The sequence below is a fragment of the Leptosomus discolor genome, chromosome 3 (assembly GCF_034619465.1).
Source record: "Leptosomus discolor isolate bLepDis1 chromosome 3, bLepDis1.hap2, whole genome shotgun sequence".
In the NCBI taxonomy this organism is placed as follows: Eukaryota; Metazoa; Chordata; class Aves; order Leptosomiformes; family Leptosomidae; genus Leptosomus; species Leptosomus discolor.
This window is the reverse complement of record NC_141393.1, coordinates 85135099-85157824: the sequence shown is the minus strand read 5'-3', so window position 1 is coordinate 85157824 and position 22726 is coordinate 85135099. Positions and strand designations below refer to the sequence as shown.

General features: G+C 44.6%; 1 protein-coding gene across 1 annotated transcript in view; it reads right to left on the bottom strand.

The window, feature by feature from the left end:
- LOC104351240 (vitellogenin-1) overlaps positions 1–22726 on the bottom strand; it is a 43762-nt gene that overhangs the window by 5484 nt on the left and 15552 nt on the right. The window contains exons 14-30 of the mRNA XM_086463205.1: positions 18483–18607; positions 18295–18396; positions 18089–18208; positions 17640–17829; positions 17459–17552; positions 17161–17346; positions 11968–12112; positions 10179–10398; positions 9141–9310; positions 7732–8496; positions 7594–7650; positions 6508–6747; positions 4999–5205; positions 3858–4000; positions 3197–3335; positions 1340–1475; positions 439–625 (exon numbers count right to left, since the gene is read on the bottom strand). Coding sequence (XP_086319331.1) covers positions 439–625; positions 1340–1475; positions 3197–3335; positions 3858–4000; positions 4999–5205; positions 6508–6747; positions 7594–7650; positions 7732–8496; positions 9141–9310; positions 10179–10398; positions 11968–12112; positions 17161–17346; positions 17459–17552; positions 17640–17829; positions 18089–18208; positions 18295–18396; positions 18483–18607 — 3226 coding nt within the window. The remainder of the gene's footprint in view (positions 1–438; positions 626–1339; positions 1476–3196; positions 3336–3857; positions 4001–4998; positions 5206–6507; positions 6748–7593; positions 7651–7731; positions 8497–9140; positions 9311–10178; positions 10399–11967; positions 12113–17160; positions 17347–17458; positions 17553–17639; positions 17830–18088; positions 18209–18294; positions 18397–18482; positions 18608–22726) is intronic.

Below are 22726 nucleotides of genomic sequence, written 5' to 3'. Positions count from 1 at the left end.
CTTCAGAAAAAGAATCAAAAAAAAAAAAAAAAGGAGAAACTAATGCTTAATTTAAAATGTGAAAAGAAGAGATATTTGTGACTAAAGCTAGCAGAGAATCAATCTCAATATCTGAATTTTGAATGAATGAACGTATGAACGAGCTGTTTTCTTTCCAAAGTGCAAAATTAGGACTTTGGATTTTGAGTTTCAGCCTTTACAGAAAAGACGGCATGGGGACTTAATGAGCACATTGTCAGGTAATGGTGGCTGTGAAATTGAAGACAAGAGCAACTAAACCAAGACTCTCAGATGAGGATTCCTTCTGGAAATCCTGTCTTTCCCCAGATATCCGATTGCGAACCAGTTTCACCTCGGGGCTGGACACCGGCCATCCCCAGACTAACTCCCTGCAACATTATACCTAATTCCCGAGCCCTCGGGATAAACCACACTTACGCTGAGGTCGTGTTTATGTGCACCACTCTCGATGAAGACTGAGGATCAACCTTTCTTGTAGCAATGATGAATTTTGGGTGTTCAGTACAGTCTTGGGCCACTATCAGGTTGCAGTTTTTATTAAAAGAATATGTGTGGCTCACGCGGTCGAACGTTTTGAAATCTCCCTCTCTGACTTCACATGTGGCTGCAAAACAAAACCAGAAAGGCAATGGCAGATGTGACAATGGCAGGTGTGCCGCTGCAAAGCATTGAAAGTCACCTCTGAGAGACTGAACTGCCCAGCAAATGGGAAAGAAACTTCATTGTCTCCTGCGCAGAAGCTTTCAGTGCTGCCAGAGTCTGTAAGGACAGGATAGCACTACACAATAACTGCCAGATATAGCCTATACTGGTATTGATTTTGGTTACAGGCTAAACACAGAACTCCAGCTAACAGGGACTAAAATGTACCGAATTCCTGAGAAACTAAACCCAGTAGCTGACCATGATAAAAAGCGGTTCCCATTTCCCACAGAAGTGCTGGGCACCAGCCAGCTGTGACTCACACGACTCCTTTCTGAAGAAAATAAACAGGGAAGAAAACACACGATCTGTCTTGTACCCATCATCTGATGCCTCTCAGTGCAGAGATGGCACCTTCTTAGACTGGGCAAAAGCTCTAGTCCTTGCAGACGGGAATGGTTCCTGAACTCTGAATATTTGCATCAGTTTGAAGTCTCTTCCTTCACCTGCCAACACACGTGTTTCCAAGTGAAGGAACGAGCTGTTGAGAAAGCAGGGTTAGAGATGCTCTGCTTCCCTAGAAGACCACTACAAGGAAAGGCAAGGCCCAGTCATGGCAGAGGACTGATCTACAAACATTGCTTATTCATGAGACAAGCATATAAACAGTATTTACATTGATCTTCTTGTGCTATTTGAGAAGCTATTTCAGGAAATATATTCCAGGCAGTGATATCTCGAGTCTCGTAAGTTGGAGATGGGCCTAAGGGCAGCGTGAATGGCATTCGGAGAGCCTGATAGTAAAGTGTTACCTGAAAAAGCAGAAATGAAAATACATTAAGATAAATTGAACCGTCTTGCTTGAGATATGACTGCAAACAAAAAAAAAGACTCTTATCTTGAAAAAAAAAATCTTGAAGATGCATTTATACAATTGCAGTTGTGTTAGTCTCTCCAGAATGCACCTGAACCTTAAGCTTTTGTGAGGAATCATTGTCTTCTCTTCTAGTCACTCTTGTTGACTTCTTGAGAAATTGTTAAGGACATTGGAAAATAACAGACACAGATGAATCATAGAATCACAAAGTGGTTTGGGTTGGAAGGGACCTTCAAGATCATCTAGTTCCACCCCCCCCACCATGGGGGCAGGGACACCTCCCACCAGACCAGGTCACTCCCAGCCCCATCCAGCCTGGCCTTGAGCCCTGCCAGGGAGGGGGCAGCCACGGCTGCTCTGGGCAACCCCTGCCAGTGTCTCACCACCCTCACAGGGGAGAATTTCTCCTAATATCTCATCTAAATCTCCCCTCTGTTTGAAACTGTTAACCCTTGTCCCATCTCCACACCCCCTGATCAAGAGTCCCTCCCCACCTTCCCTGCAGCCCCTTTCAGCACTGGAAGCTGCTCTAAGGTCTCCCCGGAGCCTTCTCTTCTCCAGGCTGAACACCCCCAGCTCTCCCAGCCTGTCCTCACAGGGAGCTGCTCCAGCCCCTCAGCATCTTTGTGGCCTCCTCTGGACCCGCTCAAGTCTGTGTCTGTCTTGTGCTGGGGGCCCCAGAGCTGGACGCAGCCCTGCAGGGGGGGTCTCACGAGTTTAAGTGATAATTAAGTGACTTCTTAAAAAATAAGGTAAGAAGTTAAGTAACTGAGTGAGTTGGTGGATGTGTCTGGAAAAGTGAACAGCATCCATTATGGGCTGAAAACTGGCACAATGAGCATTGGGGTAAGATCCCTCACTGTAGCTACAAATTACATTCACCAAGAGAATCAAATTAGTGCCTAGTGTGCCTACTTCTTCATTATCGTATATTAAAGATCCTGCAAACTGAAGCACCATAGAAGGTTAAAGACACACTAATTTCTCTGTGTATGAATAGCTAGCGGTTATTAATTTGCCAGAGATCCATAGGGGAAATTTTAAGAAGTGGTGCATAGGGATTTGGTGGACAAGGACCAATTAATCAGTGGGATTCTGCAGATCCAGTCTGTGCAAGCTGCTCTGAGAGTGTCGCTAACTGCTCCAGTTTGGTTAAGGCAGAGCTGTATTTGTGGCTGTGATAACTTGCTGGGCCTGACTCAGCAAGCATGGCTACTGCAGATGTGGGGCTCGAGTGCCAACACAGACAGATGCCCTGCACGGCTGCAACGGAGGGGAAGGCAGGCTCTTGCCTCCGTTATCTGCTCCGAGAGCCCCATACATCCCACAGAACCAGTCACAGCGGGGAAAATCAGCAAAGGCGTGAATGCAGAGCAGTCGTACGTGAGACAGTTTGGGCCTAACCGCTGTTCCCAGCGTGGAAACAGAGTATTTGACTGGAGTCTGGTTTTCAACTTAGTGCTGCATTGCAGCGAGGCAGCACAAACCCAAGAGTACTCTGGTATGTGTTTCAAGACCCATGTTACAGTCAGGTATACAGCAGCTCCTCCGAAAGGGAAGGCTTTGCTTTTTTTTCCCTTTACGTTAGGTATCAAAATGTTATTAGCTGAAAATCCACTCAAGGTAAGGTAGAGGAAAATAAAAATTGACACATACCCCAGGAGCTTTAATTACTGTATCAATTGTTCGTGGAGATGTTGCAGCTGCCCTTACTATGAACTCGTGAGATGGATTTCTCTGATGTGCTTCCGAGAAGCCCAACACGAGCGCGGCACCAGGAACGTACTGCATGAATCTAGAGGCAAACAAGATGGGACAAACTCAGGCACCTGAGCAAAAGCAGGCACGGGAGGATGAGGACTACTAGCAGTTCAGAAATAATCAGGGAAATGATGGAAGAACAGAAAAGTCAACGAACTAATACTTTAGGTCAGATTAAATGGCTGATTTTATCCAGAGGAAACACACTGGTTTTATTTTGCTCATTTTAACCTGGTATTTTTTGAGACTGAATAGAAGAACGTTTCAAAACAAAAAGGCATTTTGAACTGAAATATCAAATCATTGAATATGGAAAATGTAATTAAGCATGTCAAGTTTTTAAATATTTGGGGGATAACTTTTAATATGAAACACGTGGAGAAAGTGGAACACATTCACCAATACTTTTGTGCCATTGTACTTGTGTTTTCCATCCAAAAAAAAAACCCAAATATGTTTGGGTTGAAAAATTTCACCCAAGTCTTTCAGTGTTTTTATAAAGCCAACTAGCGTAAGAAAGGCACAACAGCAGCTAGGGAAAGAACGGAGTACGTACGCCGTGCTTGTCTTTTTGATCCAGGACGGAAGACTTCCCCACTGCACCTTCAGCTGCACGGCCGGCTTCCTCGCCAGCTGGCCTGTGGTAGCCACGGCCCCTATCCTGTAGTCCCGGCACTCCTTGCCCCATCTCAGTCTGGCCTTTACAAACAGGGAAACAGTCGCCCAGGTTTCAGAAAAGAGTCACAGAACCACCCCGATCGTTTCAAAACGCAAGTTTTTGTTTCACAAAACTTCATATCGATCCTTAATGTTTCCAGGTTTTTCTTTTGCTCTAAATAGGCTCACAGAGAAGTTTCGCCTACGTGCAGAAAAAATCAGAAGCAGAGCAGGAAAAAAGTTCGCTAGGCTGTGCAGAACCACGGGTACATGTTCCTGCCTCAAAGCAGTCCTTGAAACACCAGGTTTGACATAATTTCCTGAGATTTCCTTAGGCTTGACAACTTCATAATCAATGTGTATTATCTCTAGGCTTCCCCACACCTCTCGACGTGAGCCCCGCCCCAGCAATATCACGCTGGGTTTGATAACCGCAGCTGGGGAAAGGAGAGGTTTGTACGTGGTTACGCGAAGGTCTCTCGCGTTAGAAGGCACACGGGAGGTGCGGCACATGGAGACGCAGAAAAGGGAAAGGAGAGACCTGTTCCTTCATTTATGATGCTCTCTGGGGCACCAACCCATTGCCCAACTTTACTTTTTCCATCCTTAGATAGAAATCCTAAGAAATACAACATTTGAAATGCATTTGAGTTACGAGCCTCCTGAAACAAATTATACAGAGAAAACCAGCCAGATTCCCAGCCAAGCAAACCTATAGTACAGCAAAAAATAAATAGGTAGTAATGAAGCGGTCAAGTGTTCGGACATTTTTTATACCCCTACTGGTCATATTTTGATGTATTTTGAAAGTCAATATCTTTTTTTGCTGCATTTTGAAACGGCTGATTTTTACTCTTTATTTTTTATTCAGAAGAATAGGGAACAAGAGCACATATTCTGAAACTTTAAAAAGTTTGTGAAATATTTCAAAATAGGCACGTTTTTGCTGCTTGGTTCTGCTTAGCAGCAGGTGCTCTGTGCTTATTTAAAAACCTGGGACTTTCAGACGTCCCTCTGGGTGAAGCTGCCCGTGTGCTTACCTGTGCTTTCAGAGGCAGTATTACAGCGTCGGCACACGCTTTCCAATCGGTTTCAGCCAGCTGAACCACAACTAGTTGCACATCAACTTTGGCAGCATGAGAACGAACATATGCTGTAGCTTGATAACCTTGATTTCTGCTGTCACTCCTCACTGCCTGTGCCACGATCGCAATGCCAGGTGGAATTACGTCTCCCAGGAAGTTGCGCTGAAAAACAACCCCCAACCATCTGTGCTTAAGTATCTGCGTACTCACGGGAGAGCCGACCGTCCAGTTCAGGTGTGCTGGTAGCAGGAAGCAGCCCTCGTCCTTCGTCAGTTTAGTTTGTGGTATGCATTTCTATATTCCCAATATGCAAGGACAAATTTGGTTGGAATCTTGATTATTTCATTACCAGCAGGAATTTTCAAAGACATGATTGTTTCGGTGAGGGATCCAAGACTCTTCCGCAGTATCTTGATGCACGTAGTAAGCTTTTGTTCATTATTTTAATGTTTCAAGTACCTGCCTACGATACGTACTGGGTGTCCTCACAGCAGCATACCCACTGACAACATCGAATCACAGAACAGTTTGGGCAGGAAGGGACCTTTAAAGGCCCTGCAGGGAGCAGGGACATCTTTAGCTGGACCAGGTTGCTCAGAGCCGCGTCCAACCTGACCTGGAGCGTTTCCAGGGATGGGGCTTCTACCACCTCCCTAGGCAGCCTGTGCCAGTGTCTCGCCACCCTCATCATAAAAATATTTCTTCCTTGTATCTAGTCTAAATCTACCCTCTTTTGGTTTAAAACCAGTACTCCTTGTCCACATTTCGCTATACTACGGCTCCTTCCAGCCAACCGATTATTTCAAAATCCTTCCCAGTAGCAGAGTTCTGATGGACATTGCATTTGCAGAGCAGTTTGTTTTATCGCTGTGTAGAGACCTTTACTTACCGCAATTACAGAATACTAGGTGTGTGGTAAAGATAAAGATGATCTGTGCTTAATGGGATTTTACTTTTACCGATCAGTAATGACCATGGAAAGTCTGATTTTAGTTATGCTCTGCATGCACTCATGACCTCAGATCCACACCTAAAAATAATTAGGTGGACTTAAGTTAAAAAAGATCTTTAAATAAACCCTATTTATTTCCTCCCCATTTTTACCTTAATGCAATTTATTTTGCATTTTGGGCTTTCATGGGGAAAAGAAAATTCTTTCCCCTCTGCCTTACAACTCCATTCCTTTCAATTTTTATGATTTCCAAATCCAGGCTTTCACATCCTGCAAACACCTTTGGAAAGGAAGGAAATCACACCCAAGAAACCAGCAAACCAGCCCCCAGAGCCAAGGGAATTTGGAAGAAATGTTTTCATGGGGGAACATATCCCGACAGACGTTGGCTTTCGATTTACTACCTCGCCTTGCAGCAGACTGCCTGATCCTGACCCCCTCAGCCGGTTGGGGTGCCACCGCAGCACGGCTGGGAACCCAGCCGCTCGTTCGCCCCGTGCCGCTGGCCGTACCTCGCGTGTCCAGCTGGAACCGTGGCTGTGGTGGGTGCTGGTGCCTCTGCTCCTCCTGGAGCCGTGGCCAGCATGTCCTCCGTGGAGGTGGCTGCTGCTGCTGCTGCTGCTGTGGCTGCTGCTGGTTCTGCTCGGGCGACTGCTCCTGCTGCTGCTCCTGCTGCTGCTGCTGTTGCTGCGGCTGCTTCCCCACTCAGAGGAGGAGGATGATGAGCTGCTTGATATCTTATGATCTGGATGCTATGAAACCAAAGTAGGATAAAAAGCTATGGCCTGGCCCCTGGTTTTACAGCGTAGACATCAAAATCAGAGCTATCAGCCTCCCTCTGTAGGTAACAGGCAGACTGAGACACATCTAGGGTGTTATTTTATGATCACATGCAGACATGAACTACGTTGGGTAGGAACGGACCCACACGGACCTCCCTGCTGAAGGCCGTGTAGGCAGTGATTGCCAATGGCAACATCACATTGTCCAGGCCTGGTGTCAGGGAAAATAGAAACTGACACTGATTAAGTGGTCAAATTATCCATATTTTTTAGAAATAAAGAAGAAATTGCAATTTAATCAAAACCACTGTAAACCACCTTCCTCTTTCACAAGCAGGATACATAACTTCACAGCTAACACCTACAAAAGCCACTACATTGCCATCCTTCTAACACATACTTAAAATATCTCTGTGCCATACTGCATACTGACCCTGGCTTCTGATACAATCCACATCCCTGATGATTTTTCCACAATTGCCTAAAAACCGTGGACACAGCTATTCCCGTAGGGAGGCCCTGCTCTTCTGTAATTCCCCCCGGTCTCTGTTAACTTAGCTTTGGCTGCCTTGTACAGCAGCCAGCCCAAAGGAGTCCTGACCCCAATCTGAGGATTGCAAGTGCCGCAACAACAGAAGGGTGTAGTGTGAGAGTCAGTATTTTAGTAGTAAATCTGCTTGTTTCGGCCATCCTCAGTGTTGTTACAGGACGGTATGGAATGATCTGGTGAAACGAACCCAACAAAGCCCTTCAGAAACATGCTTGGCCATATCAGCCATAGCCACTACAGGGATGCACTCTGAACTAGGGACCTACCCAGTGGACGTGAGCAGGCCTGAAGCGGAGCTGGTATACTTTTGGAAGGCGATATTCCTGCAAAATTCCAAAAGACGTTATTACCTACAGCCCGGTGAAGGTCACCCCTAGCAGATGCAAAACATTGGGAAATTTTACCCATTTCGTAGAGATGCCGTAACTGCTGTTAGATTGGGACCTGGCGGATTTCGCCTCAGCTCGGCTGTAGTACTGGCTGTGGCGACGGGAAGCACCAGTGCTTTCACTGCTGCTGCTGCTGCTGCTGCTGCTGCTGCGGCTGCTGCTGCTGCGGCTGCTCCGTGCTTTACGCCGCTGCTCACGGACGCTTCGCTCTCCTTCAGCAGCGCTGGCACGTGGAAGTGCGGTGGCCTTGGACTGCTGCTTAGCCTTACCCTTCACCCCAGGTGGGCTGCTGCTGCTGCTGCTGCCTGCGCTGCTGCTGCCTGCGCTGCTGCTGCTGGTGCTTCTGCTGCCACTACTGCTGCTGCTGCCCTTGCTGCTGCTACTCCTGCTTCTCCTGCTACTACTGCTGCTACTGCTTTTGCTGCTGCTGCTGCCACTACTACTGCTACTACTACTACTGCTGCTTTTGCTGCTGCCACTACTACTGCTGCTGCTGCTACTACTACTGCTGCTTTTGCTGCTGCTACTACTGCTGCTGCTGCTACTTTTGCTGCTACTGCTGCTGCTACTGCTACCACTGCTGCTGCTGCTGCCACTGTCCCCGAAAGGGTAGAATTTCTTTCCTTTGGCTTCGGACTGTCTTGTTTTCAGAGTTATCTGGGTGCCTCTCCACGACGCTCTGTTGTCAGAGTCGCTGCTGGAGGGGCTGCTCGTTGTACTCTCGGCGCTTCCACTGGCGCTGCTGGCACTGGATGATGAGCTTCTGGATTTTCTTGTCCCCTAGTCAATGGTACCATTGGAAAAACAAAATTATTTTCTGTGTTCCTGCAGAAGGCTGTAAGTAAAATCAGACACAGAGCTGTGAACCTCTTTGCTGCCTTAGAAGACAAGATATACACCTGAGAGAATTCCTGAAATACATCACAATAAGGCACATCCATAATAATGTGTTAAACTCACACATAAGTAGAACAGCATCTCAAACTCTTTCGTGATAATGAACACGCGTAGAAATTGTTGGCCATGCAATTACATGGAACTAGTGTTGGTAACGACCACGCCGTTGCAGTGACTGTCTCACACAGGGCAAGCTGTGTAGGTAGGAGTCATACCTTTTTGCTGCAGTTGTGCTAGCTGGAAAGAACAGACTACCTTTGGGGCACACAACAGCTATTTTGTGTCTTACAAGAGATTTTCAGAAAAAGCTACAAAACCAACCTTCTCTTTCTAATGTCCTTCACCTGCAGAAGAGACGCATGCAAACAAAAGACCTGCAGAAAGAGTGGCATACCCAAACCCCTGTCTTTATTTTCCAATTTTTGTTTACTATCTAAACAAAGGAAGCTACTTCAAAAAGAAATACAAATAACTGAGCTTCGTGTAATGTCTCCCACAAGTCTAGAAGTAGATTTTTACAGCAGTACCTGGTCATTGGTATCATCAAGGATTTTCTTCACTCTTCTAATTGCATCTTTGCTAGAAGATACTTGTGCCTCTGGAGCTTCAAACGTTACTAAACGTACCATTTTTGTAGGAGCTTGGTCTCCTGCTTGAATTGTGACTTGTATTTTTTCAATAGGTGCCTCTGTGTAAACTGAAATTGCAAAACCATTAATATTAATAACTGAATAACAGAATAAGCCAATTTTTGGTATAATTTATCTAGCCATTCTTCCCCAAACAAAAATATAAATGCTCATTGATTATTTCTGATGTTGAGCAACTTTGTTAAAAATTTTCTGCAACAGCTAAAGCACAGGCTAGCAACAACCACATTTTAAAACATCAGCATGATACTAGATTCTTTTCAAGTCAACAAATGGAATGATCAACAGATTTCAGTCAAGAATTGGACCGCTGAACTAGCTATCACCATGGGATAGTGAGTTAGACGTCAGAGAGGAACCAAGGCTCAACTCTTGAGCTGTAAAGAATGGCCCAATGGTTAGGCCATTAGTGTAATACTCAGGAGACCTAGATTCAGTGGCCTGCTGTGCTTTTGCTTCTTATGATCATGGATTAAGACATTAAGGACTAGATCCTGGCAGGGTTAATCCATAATTCCCTTTAAGAGTCTGGGTTTTTAGCATGTAGCTACAGGACTCCGCATCAGATCTGTTGCCCATGTCCAATTGCTCTGTGCTGGCGTCCCAAATCCAATGATTCGGGAAGCATCAGACACACTCTGCGGGCACAGAGCAGCTCTGCTTGATGCTGGCCCTGCTGAGCGGCGTTGCTGGGAGAGCTGGGAAACTGCTGCTCAGACACGTTAGGGGGGAAATGGATTCCTGCTACAAGCGTAGCCTGTTGCCTGTACTGGTAGGGCTGGTAGGTCTAACGGCAGTTTTAGTGGTACTTGGGGTACAACAGGTATCTCTGTAGGTGTACAAACACGTATGTGTATATACACACCCCCTACCCACCCACCCACTGCTTTCTTTTTTGTGCCCTGTTGCATTTACCTGGCTTGAAGCTCACTTGAAGGGCGTGCTCCCCAACCAGGTAATAGAGAGGCACGTTTTTGATAAATGCTGCGTGTACGCTTTTCCTCTCCACGCACACTTGCACCCCGAATGTACTTGCATTGGAGCACATGGACTGAACAAACGGCTCTTTTTGGGAAGGAGAGCTTCCAACAGAAAAGGAATTTCCCGATGAAACATCTTCTGCAGGCTGTCTGTCCTGTTGGATGACACGCAGGTCAGGTTAGACTGGGCAAAGTAAGGAACACTTGATGTGATGAGTTCTGGTTTGGTGACAGTAAGATGTATTCTGCAGGAAGATTTAACCAGTTTATTCTAGATAGCAAGGCCGTGACACAGGACAACTTGGTTTTCAGCTGGACAACATTATAAACTGAATGGCTTGATTAGACTATCTAGTGTAAAAAGAGCTTCAGGCTCTAAGAATGGAAAATTACATTACAAATTGATTCTAAATATTTAATTTTGTTTTCCTGAAGTATTAGACAGTGTTAACAGGTTCCTAATAAGTCTGAGTGTGCTCTAGACTGACTGAAGTTCTTGCTTTTGATTTTTGATTGGGTCAAACAACAGGCTCTTCACCTATGTCCATGAAAAATCTCTCTCAGTTGACGTCTGACACACACATGAAACCACATCAACTAGACGGTCAAAGCATATTAGATGTCAGAAATTTCCACTCAAAACTATTTACACGTGCTAAGCAATGCTTGCAGAAGAACAAATTAAAATTAATGAAAATTAGAATCAAATCCATGAAATGAAAACTGTGATTTCCTGGAGCAACGAAGCAAATAGCTAAAAAACACATAATCACAAGCTTTAATTTCACATGTAATACAGGTTTGCAATTAATTTTTTGCTCAGTTTACGATGTCTCGCAGGATTCCAAACTTGTATGAACCCTACCGAAAAACTGGAATTTTAATGCCAATATTTATTTTCCAAAGGAAATTCTAATGACACTGGGAAATGCTCCCGTTAGTGCCGTTATTCAGTCGCTGTTCATTTAAGAATAATTGCGGAGAGCTGGGTTTTCAGGAAGGGCAGCGCAGAGGCACAAAGCAGAAGACCTTTGCTTGTTCCAGGCCATTGGAAACTGCTCTCGCTGAGAGTACGTTTGCCTGTTGACTTCTCCATAGGACAGCGCTGTGCTCATCCTCTGTTTGATTCTTATTTTGTCTGAAAACCCTTCAGAGTGGCAGGACCACAATGAAACCAGAACAGGACAGTACATTCCTCACCCCTGTCAGTCACTCACTGAGTGGACTGTCACGGTGACGCCTTCACAAGGCTGCCCATCACAGAAAGCCTGTACCGGCTTTTACAGAAAACCGTAGCTCAGGAAGTCATCGGGCTTGGCACACAAGCTGCCATCCATCCTCGAATCAGGGTGCTTATAAACATCACATTTGGCTCTACAAGCGAGCAACGGAGCGTTTTGTGGCCGCCCCAGGAATGTGACACTTGCGTAATGGTTGCATGGTATTTGAAGGATTGTGGGCCTGTCCTGTAGATGGCAGTGTAAAATTAATTACCAGAGAAAATGCTTTTGCTTCTGAACCAGTGCTGCGAGTCTGATAGATTACACTCCAGATTTTAAAATAATGTTACTACAGGGCTATTTGTGTTATTAGATTGAACCTGACTTATTTTGAGGGAAGAAGCATTGGTCAGAGATGAATTGTACATTTTCCTATAGAGAAAAGAAAGAGTCTCCCAGCGATTAAAAGCCCAAAAAAGAATAGTCAGACACTACATCATTTACCCTGATGTTATCAGTCTCGCCTGATGCGGAATCGGAATCGAAGGACGCCTTCATTATATCAGGCACTGCTTCGGGTAGGAGAACTGGAGTCATCTTACTAGCGGCCAAATCCCCGATATTTCGCGTAACAGCAAATGTCTTAGACCTGCGGAATAAACATTAGAGGAAACCTGCATCAATAAAGCCCTGCTGAGGAAAAGACCTGAACAGTGCCTTGTAGCACGTACCCAGCAACAAGTATCATACCTTGCAAATTGCTTTACAGATATTTACAGCATCTTTCCTGTTGGTTGTATTTTCAAGGGCTGTTAAGAATGAATACAGGCATGGACCTATCTCAGGGGCAGGGAGCTCAGACAGGCTTCTAGAATCATGTGTGTGTGCTGAAAGCGTTGCAGTTAATGGGACTTTTGTGTGCCTAACACCTGGAAGAACAGCCCGCTTTCTTAGAAGCCTGGCTGTGGATTACGCGATTAAATTTTTGAGTCTCCTATTTTGATCTCCTGGACTTTTAAATTTTTAAACTTATCTTCTGCGCGTTCACCGCTGAGATGAGTTCTCATTTCCTTTGACATTATATTTGGGAAAACACTGCCATAACTTCAAAAAACCTGGGGACTGGTGGCTACTGAATGTTGTTTCCTGTGCAACGTTCGTTAAAGCAGTGTTAAAGAAAGGAGCCTGAAATCTTCAAAGTAAGTGTCTCCAGCTTGATGAAAATTCACCGGTACTCATGGCTTGGCCAGACATCACAGAGATGTGCAGGAAGGTTAAGAGCCTGATTATGTGAGTGAGTTCAGCACGTTGGTTCCAGTGGTGTGGACTCTGAGAGTGTTCGTCAGGATCCAGGATGAGTGACGCAAGGTGCAGCATGAGATGGAGACTCTCACGGCTAAATATGCCGACCCCCTGGCTCCATCCCCCACGTTCTTCACGTGGAAGTTGTTACAGTGCTGTGATAACTATGGGTTTTGTTTTGGGTCAGAGAAACATCTTAAATGCTGAACAGCTTTGAGAGATGAAAACCTATTTCCCTCAGCTGTTGGCTTGTGCTAACTCTACCTTATTAGCCGTTTATCAGTGCGAACATCCTGCTCAAAATTCCCCACGTGCTGTTTCTCAAGTTTAAGGTTGATCTGCTTGCCCTGGGGCTTTTGTGGTCTGCCAATGGAGGTGGCCTTTGTGGCAGTGAACAGAAAGGTGGTCTGCCAAACAGTCTCTATTTTAATATGGTCCACACTGTACTAGCCTGAGCAATTCCAATCTAACCTATTTGAAAGATGAATTTTTATTCATCTGATAGCCCTCTCTTCCTCCTGAAGGCTCCCGCTGTGCTGTGTGCACTGTAAAGCACACAATTGCTCTTCATGTGGAACACCTCAATAAAACGTGTGTCACCTGTGGGCTTTGTTTTCTTTTCCATCTCTCTCTTTTTTTAGATAAGGACATGACAGCAACGCTCCATGCTGGGTGATAGGAGAACCTTGAAGAATGGAATCTGAAATAAAATATTCTCCCTAACAAGCTGAGGGGATAAAAGAAAATACAAATCAACTTGCATTTCAGATGGCTCATCTGGGTAAAGGGACAGAAAGGGAAATGGCTTTTATTTTAATCCCATTCAATAATTCAAATGACCACTGAGCTGCAGGCTGGGTCTCCAAGCAGAAAGCCCTGGGGTTTCTTTTCCTTTTTTTTTTTTTTTTTTGGTATTTTTTATGCCAATAGTCTACTCCTGCCACCTAATGAAAGTGGAGGATCGATTCCTCCCTGTTGAGCACAGAGAGCCGACAAATGTAGCTGCATCACAGGTGACACATGTCAATGTCTGCAGAATCACACGGCACGGTAAAAATAGGCTACAAGAGCCAGCTCTGGTGCTTTAACAAGAAAAACAGTCACAAAGAAGGCCTAAAGCTATGGTATGAAAGAATCTGCTCTCTCTGATCCCACACAAGGGAGAAAAAATAAAAAGGAGATTTTCCAATATGTATTAGTGTATTTTTTGGATGAGAGGAGAAGCTGTGCTATAGTATAAGCCAAATTCACTGCAGGGGTAAGGGACAAGCAATTCAGCTGTGTTGGGCTGATGTCTCTGTGAGCGTGGCCTTATGGACGTCCCCAACATAGGGACAGAAGAGCTCAATGTCTGTTCAAAACAAAACATAAAACCAGTGAAAAACTATTTTCCCAGGTTTTAAAGCACAGCGTGACATTGCATCTAAATGAATGAGAAGAAAGAGACAGTCCTCCAGCCAGATCCTGCTCTCTTTCTGCTGCGGTCAAACGAAAACGTCTCCTTTCCTACTCATCGTCCTTCTGACCTTGGTGCAAAGCCGTTATGAAAACAGAGGCTTGGAGCACCAGCCAGTTCCCTTCTCTGTCCCCAAACACACCGCGCTGCCTGGCGAGCTCCCGGCGTTCGCTGGCCCATCCGCACGTGCTGCTACTCATGCTGTACACATCTTGTACTCAGTGTTGTAATTTCGTAATTCAGCTTATCAATAAGATGCCCATGGGAAGCAATTTCTGCTTATCCTACAGTTAAAACAAGCAAAAAAGCCCTATGATACAAGCTCTATTCAAGATTATGTAGACGCTTCAGCAGCCTGTCATTACGAATATGTGATATATTTGCAAAGTGCGTTCTCTGGCAGCTCTCCATATCCATTCTTTAATCACAGGGCTCTAATTTTCCCTTAAATTTATTTGATTTTTACTTCTTCCTGTAAATTTTGTTTAAAAGTTGTTTAAGTAGCCATCTGTAGTACACTAAATAATTATGTTAAAAGAGCCTTAAAAATAACTATTATTTTTAATTGAATTTAACTTTGATGGGATTGAATTGAAACACATGCTATACTCTCTCCATGGTATGATTAATCATTTTGCTCTGATTTGCTATAAAGAAAGTCAAGTCCATAATGTGCTGATTTGTCTTGGGAACGCGACCTCTCTATCACCAAAGTTTTCATTATTTTTTTTTTCTTTAGTGTCTGCAATTGCTCACCTCAGTTTCTCTTCCGCTCCTGAAAATTTTTATAAATCCCACAGCTGTGACAGGTTATAACCTGTTCTGTGCGTAGGATAGAACTGAACTTAATGCTATTGAAGACTGTTTGCTTCCTGTGTCTGAATGTGAGAGATGAAGGGAAAAATAATATCACATCCTGACTAGCTTTAACGACACGGTGCTGCGGAAGGCAACCTGCTGACCATCAAGACCAAGTGCCCAGTACTAAGATACGTTGAACAGAGCTCACAAACAAATGGAAGGGCAATAGCTTTCTAGAACCATTTCTCTAATTGGGGCGTTTAAAGCTACCAAGGGAAGGTGTCAGGATCTCTCTCAAACATTGCAATGAATAAGCTCCTTATTCTTTGGGTAGATCTGTGCAGAAGGAAAGTCGAGGCCAAACTGAAATTTTTGTCTCATTCTATATGGAATATATATACGTGTCCTTCTCCTTCTATCATTCCTGCCAGTTTCTCTTCATACCTTTAAGATTTCACTTTGCTCGGTCTTTGACCTCCTCGGTGATGTGGTGCAGTGTTACAGTCTCTAGTTATTGCTCTGCCTTCACTTGTGCTCATTGCGGTTTCATTGCCCTGTGTGGTTTCCGCTGACCATTTGTTTTGTAACAGTGAACAGGAACGCTTTTTGGAGAAAAATTGATGGTGCTAAAAGTTAGCTAGTGAGTATTAGCTTTCTCATCTACTCGGCATTATAGAGCTATTTCCAAGTGACTACTTCACTTTATAAATGATAATGCTGCAGGGTCTAGAGCAGGGCTTGGGCTGGAACTCTCTGCTGTAATCCCTTGCGTCTGATACTGGCTTGCTTATGCTTTCTGGCGATGCGTTTAACCCTTTTTGTGTCTGATCTGATTTCCCCTTCAGTTGAAGGAGGAAAATATTTTTTATTTTGCTTTGCAGGGAGGATCCTTCTGCTAACGCTTGCAGCTCTGCTTGAGGCTCCCGTATCAGCGCCCAATATTCTCAGCATCCGTATTGCATTCATTAATATCCGCCTCACCCTCTCCAACAGCGAGAGCTGGCGAGAGCAGGTCCCTGCCGTCCCTGATGACCTTGGAGGCAGACTGTCCTGGTCTTCACAAGAAACGGAAGGAAACTTTTGGGCTGTGGTGCCCCAGCAGCTCACCCGCAGATAACTTTTTCTCTGTGAACTGCTGAAACCCACCCTCCTCTGCACGGAGAGCCCGATTGCAGTGACCTTTGGTGGAGTGGAGGAATCACCTTAGGGAGGAGGCTATGCTGTCAAACGCCTGCTAGGATGGTCTGTGACCATTGGAGGGTAAGGGACAATAATGATTAGCCTAACCGGTGGCTGAACTGGGGAGACCTGCAGAGCTTGTCCAGGCCAGCAGCCACGAATGTTAACTGCAGCTGGATCCAGTAACTGAGCTTTTTTGTTACAGTTGTATTCCTAGAGCAGAAACTTGTTAACATTTCTGCAGATTCTATAATAGCTCATTTCTGTTGTCAGTGATGCTTTGTCCTTTGTGATGAATTTTCGGCTTGTCTTAGTATTTTTCTCTGTGTGTGTGTGTGAAGGTTTTCTAAGCTTTAGTCTACTGCTTTGATTCCTTGGACATACTCTTTCTGTTTCCTCCCTCTCTTTGCGCTTGCATTTCCATCTGTTTTCATTTGTTCGGCATCTGGCTACAACAGTTTTCCAGAGTGTATTGTAATTGCGTGCACTGATAATAAATCAAGTAGACCTAACAGGTAAGAAAACCAAAAGGCAGCCGCAGGGAAACAAGGTAAAAGCACAAGAAACACCAAACCCTCTATGCTTCAAAGCACCAAACGCAGATGCGCATGGGTTATAACTGATAGGATTCAGCTGGCTTATATCTTAACTAGTGTCTCCAGTCCAAATATATGCGTTGGGATAGAAATTTTATGCCATTTTTGTTTCAAATAGCTTATGGTTCTCAACAACTGAGAAATGGTCCTAAAGAGGATTTTCAGGTGAAGACCACAGGAAATAATGCATATTTTCAAGCAAAGCTTTGGTACATGTCACTTCGTTTAAAATAAATACACTACGCCAATCATTGCCAGTTACCCAAGCTGTCAGTCAAAGACAAGATCCCTAAGCAAATGTTCTGTTTTATTGGAAAAGACTCTGCATTGCTACATGGAAAGACAAAAAGGGCTATGTCTTACCTTACAGTAATTACGTTAGTCTCATCTTTACATGGTGGGATTTCAATTTTGATATCTTTTTCCTTCATACGGACAGCGGCAACAACGTTCACAGGTACGTGAGCATTCGTTTTGGTGTGTGCTTCCAGCCCTGCCTGGATCATGTGCGTGTTGATCCCCATTACAAAGGTCATCTCCTTAGCTATGCTGAAAAGGTAGAATGAGGGTAAAATTATGTTCAGACAGCAAACAGCTGCTCAATTTTTATGGCCTCTGCCACTCGGAAATACTATTCTTCTATTTTACACGAAATATTTACCTTAGACTCATTTTGGATCGCAGCCTAATGTTGGCATTTAGTAAGTCCGTCAATCTGAAATCAGACTTGGGAGAAGGTGTAATCTGTGCCTGAACTATTACAAAGAAAGCGAAAAAGTGTTAAAAATCCCCCTCAATCCTGACAAGCACCTTTGTATTGCTCAAATCGTGAAATACGTTACCATTTCCTGCCACTTTTGTGACAGAAGAGTAATAGAAGCTGGTCTCCATCGGGAACCCACTGCAGGTGGGCACGATGCGACGGATCTCAGAGGCCAGGAAAGCCTTGGTCCACTGCCTCCCCATACCACTTTGAAGGCTACTGATTATTCTCCTTATCGAAGGGATTTTTTCATCAGGCCCATACCATGCCTGCAATTACATTAGACAACTTGTCTAAATAAGCAGAACTTGAATATCGTGATCTGTGTCATTAACTATGCCTCAGGGGAAAGTCTGCCAGCAATGATTATAGCTAATCCTGATCAAAGCTTGACCGCATTTGCCTTGATTAATACTAAAGACAAAACCCCCTCTTGAATTAAGAAGTTACAGAAAGGGAGAGAATGCATGAAAGAAACAGTGCTTTAAAGCTTTTGATGCTTGGGTGGCTGTGGTTTTGAAAAGATACCTGCAATGCGCTTTGGATGGCGTTTTTGTCAAGTCCACCGAAGAACAACTCTTGGCCAAACATCTTCAAGTAGCCTGATGCAAAAGGTTTGTCACTGGAGAATGCCTTCCAGTCAGAGAGCTGCGTGAGAAGAGGAAGAAAGTCTCATTGCTCATAACATGTGGGGAAGCAATACCTCAGAGCCTTGCTCTTCCCCGAGAATTTACCGTTTTCAGGATGTCCTTGAAGTCATAGTCAGCCTCCCAGTCCCTGTCAGGAGAGTAACCTTTAGCAAACATCTCCTGCAGGCCTTCAACCGTTACTCCCACCTGGGGGAAGAAGTAAAGTGCAAATGCCGCTTGGATGACGGTCGTAAGAAGCGATGAGAGGGCAAACTGTGGGTAGGCCCGATTACCTCCAAGGGATCAGCCACTCTTCCAAGGAAGTGTGTCCGCAGCTGGGACATTGCCGTCACGGGAATTAAGCTGCCCGCGTTATTCAATACCAAATATTTAGCTGCCAGCCCACTCATAAGGAACTCTGAGGAGAAACAGGCAGTAAACCACAGCACAGTTAGTTTTTAAAGCCACGGTGTGCAGATTGCATCAATTTACTAACCTAACTACTAACGTAGTTCGACTGGTACAGCATGACATGAGAAAGGCCAGAATACCCAGCTGTAAAACCGATGTTACAAAACAGTCATAAACAGAATATTCTGGTTTTGAGCTATTAATGGGCAAAATTACAAGCCCCCTGTTCATCGCACGGTGGTTATGCTGTTTTTCCAATCGCCTCTGCTGTAGCGTTTACATCCGGTCAGGTCCTGTAACGTCAGCTTATAGACCGCTTTTATGAGACATCATTGAGGACAACTTGACAAAGGGGATCAGGAATGAAAACAGATTTGCCATCCTTTACTAATAGTTTAGCGAAAGTGATATAGATGTCCTGTAAGGACAGATGGTGAGGTGTAGATTTGTCTCTCAAATGACTCAGAGGCAATTTAATACATCTAGTTCCAAATGCTGTAACTCCTGCCATGAAACGCACTGGTTGTTAAGGAATCGTTAACTATTGAGTGAACTTTGAGCAAACATAATTTGTGTCTATTTATTTTCTCTGCTTTAGATTTATAATCTATAATGTTCTTAGATACAGGTAGTCAGTGCAGAGCAGTCAGGTATTCTTCCTGATCCTGGCACAGGTCTATCCAGTCCTGTTTTCTGAGGTGAAATAATCCCAAGGCTTTTCTAAGTTTCCTTAGGTTTCAAGAGGAACAAGGCTGACACGATATGTAGTCATCCCTGTCGTACTTCCTTTCTTCCAGCCCTCCTTTCCTCTTCCTCACTGGTTGGAGGACAGGGAAGTATTTTAGGAGTCCCCATGTTAAATTCCTGCTATCGTCATGTTATGTTCTGATTAAATCCCGGCACCACCAGAAATCAGCTTTGGAAATCCACTACAGCCAGGATAACTGCAGAGCCCTGGAAGATCCAGACCAACAAGTTCAGTACCTGTAGAGAAATTATTGATGAACTGTAGGAAATATATTTTCAAACATTACGAGAGGGAGTGACTCTTTGACCTCTTTCCAGAAAAGGAGTGCCTAAATTCTCATCGATTATTTAGCCAAAAGTTAAAGGAAATGCTATTGCCTGGTTCACAAGTGCGGGGCATTATGGATACTCGTGCCCGTATTACTTCTCTAGTGCCGCTCTCTGCGTTTCTGATGACACCTCACTCCTGAGTCAACACTGTCCCATTCCCTTCCGAACCCGTGCGGGCAGACAGGGATCTGGACCGTCCTTTACCCTCGTTTACTCCTCGCGCTAAGCTGTTTCGTACCAGATTGCCGGGACTAATTTCCATTTCTGATTTCTCAGAGCAGATTCCATCTTTTCATCTACTTGAGGCACAGTCTATTGGAAAAGCCATCCGCTCAGTCTGCTAAATCCGTGTGAACTGGCATTTCACCACATTACCTCCACTGTTTGGCCCTATGAAGCTCCTGTGCTACCTTGTGCTAGGCACTATCGACCTACAGCACGCGTAGGTACAGCTCCTGCAGTCAAAATACGGGTATTTGTGCCACCCCGCTGGTGGCAGAGGAATCAGTGCAGAACCTTCAGCAGATAGCAAGGAGGCACGACAAAAGCTCACCCGTTAATGCTGATCCCATAGAAAATAAAAAGCAAAGCGATGCCACACTGGGACACTCCTAATAAACTGGCTTGAGACTCAGGAATCTGAAGACTAGTTTTTCTCTGAGTGAGTTCAGCCAGAGCAGCCCTCAGTGTTACGTGGGCTGGGCACTAGAATGAGGCACTGTACTTTTAGCGAATTTGTTAAGGCTCTTTTTTGTGTTCTAACCCACCACAACCGTTTGTTAACAAAACCCGTGGTCCTTACTGATACTTAATAAGAAATGTTGCTCACAAATGATTAAATGATTATACAGAATTCGTGGACTCAGAGAGAGCAAGGATATTTTCCATACCTCGGGCATTACATAGCGCTAATCCTCCAGGAATATATTTACCAATGGAGAAACCTCCTGACATGGTCAGATGATGCACTGGAGCCACTTCACTGTGAGAGCGTGGTGGCACCTGCATAAATCTGACTAAATGTCTTGCCCCAAGGAAGAGGGAAAGACAAGCTGGTGATCAAAGAAAGTGGTCTTTGGTGCCTATGAACATTAATACACGTATTTATTTATATGAAGCTGTGCATGTTGGGAGTCAGAATCTGTCAGTCTTCACATTGAGCAGGACCTGGGTCACCCCTTTGATTTTCGTAGCCGTGTGTAGAGCGTGAAGCTCTATTCGTGGTGGCCATGTGTGACAGATTCCAGATTAGAGATAGATTCAGCTGACATTATTGCCTGCCATTAAAAATTCAGCATCCGGCACCACAAAGACCTGCGATGCTGAGGGCACGCTTGCATTTTTAGCAAGGAAATAGGTGCTGCATTGCTGCCGTCACTATGGTAACTCCTCCAGAATGGACTTGCTGAAACACATTTCACCTGTGGCTAGCGGTGACAAATCAAATCAGAAAGCTGGAGGATGGATCCTCCTCCCGCACCAGTGTAGTAGGGGACTGACTTTGTTACCCAAGTCTAAGATTAGCGCGTGTGAGCAAGGATTTTGTTCCTTATTCTTCAGGATTGAGAGATCTAAATATCACATATGCATAGTCACTGAATTTCTGACGCTGGTCTTCACCAGGAAGTAACAGCAACTCACTGAGGTGCTGCATTTCCCAGCTACAGCCAGGACAAAGTAACCTGCTTCGCACAGCGCGCTGCCAGCTGCCCTCACGCGTACCGCGCGCTTCCTTTGCGTCATTTTAAAAGAAAAATAAGAGGAGAAAACGAGCACCTGAAACTAGAAACACACATCTGAGTGTTACTGGGAAATGTATCTCTCCCTGATTTTAAATGGTACAAAAGTTTTTGACCACTTCAAATGGTACAAAAGTTCACGTGGTTCATATTAGTGACTGTAATTCCTTGGGCACACTCTGTCTCCATCTCTGAGGCAGCAAAGCATGTGTATCGTATATTACTGTGGTTGTTGTGGTATGTATTGTGTTTGTTTTTGTTATAGAGCAGATCAAATGGTCATGTAAAAACCACGAAACAGGAGCAGGGCAACAATAAGATCTATAAAGTCTTTCAAACCACCACCACCACCCCACCCCCCCAAAAAAGAAGGCAAATTACTTGTACACTTAGCACTGTGGATTTCAGACATTTCAGAGTCTCCTTGTCTATTGATTACTTAGAAAAGAATCTTTACCTGTACCAGTGAATAACAAAAGTGCTAAAAACGTCCAAGTCCTCCTAGATAAACAGCATGTGTGAGGAGACTGTGGTTGTAGATATAACCTCCTGAGTCTGGCAGCTACATATGCCAATCACTGAGGCTGTCGTGGTCATTTACATAGGGGAGTTGTTTAAACAACCTCTACTGAGAAAAATAAAATAGTGGAAAATAGAAATCGCTGCAATCTGGCCCAGCAAGAGCTGTCTTCTAATCTGGTACTCCCTGCTCTGACTACATTGTTATGTGCAACTCCCATTGATGCAACTGGTCAGTCTCCAGATCCCAAGCGTGGATCTGCTCATTCCAGTAGAGAATCCTGGTAGGAAAGTGCAAGAAAAATCTTTAGAATTGAAACGTCTGACCGTTTTCGAGGCCTGCTGTTTCACTGGGCGCTGCTGTTGGGGTGAAGAGTGTTTAGCACCACATTTGAATTCAGCAAGAGTTGTAGGTGTTCAGCACGGGTAGAAATTAATCCACTTCAGCAGTAATTTGGGTCCCTTCTGTTTGTTTGGTGCTGAACAATGGTATGAAATTGTTAAGCACCACTGAGACTACAGCGTTTGATACAGGAGCATGTGCCGCACCGGCTGATGAAAATGGAGGGTTAGAGCCCCACAAGCCCTCTGGTAATTTCATGCTGGCAGTGTACAATGCAAACCACACAGGGACCTAAACGCTCCAAATGCAGAGCCTCAGATTTTTTGGGTTTTTTCTCGCTGAACATAGGAGAATATGGAGGAGCAACATGCAGCTAACCAGCTGGCTAGGAGAATTGGGTTCTCACACCATACCGTTGTTTCACACATTGACCTGTATCTATTTCTCT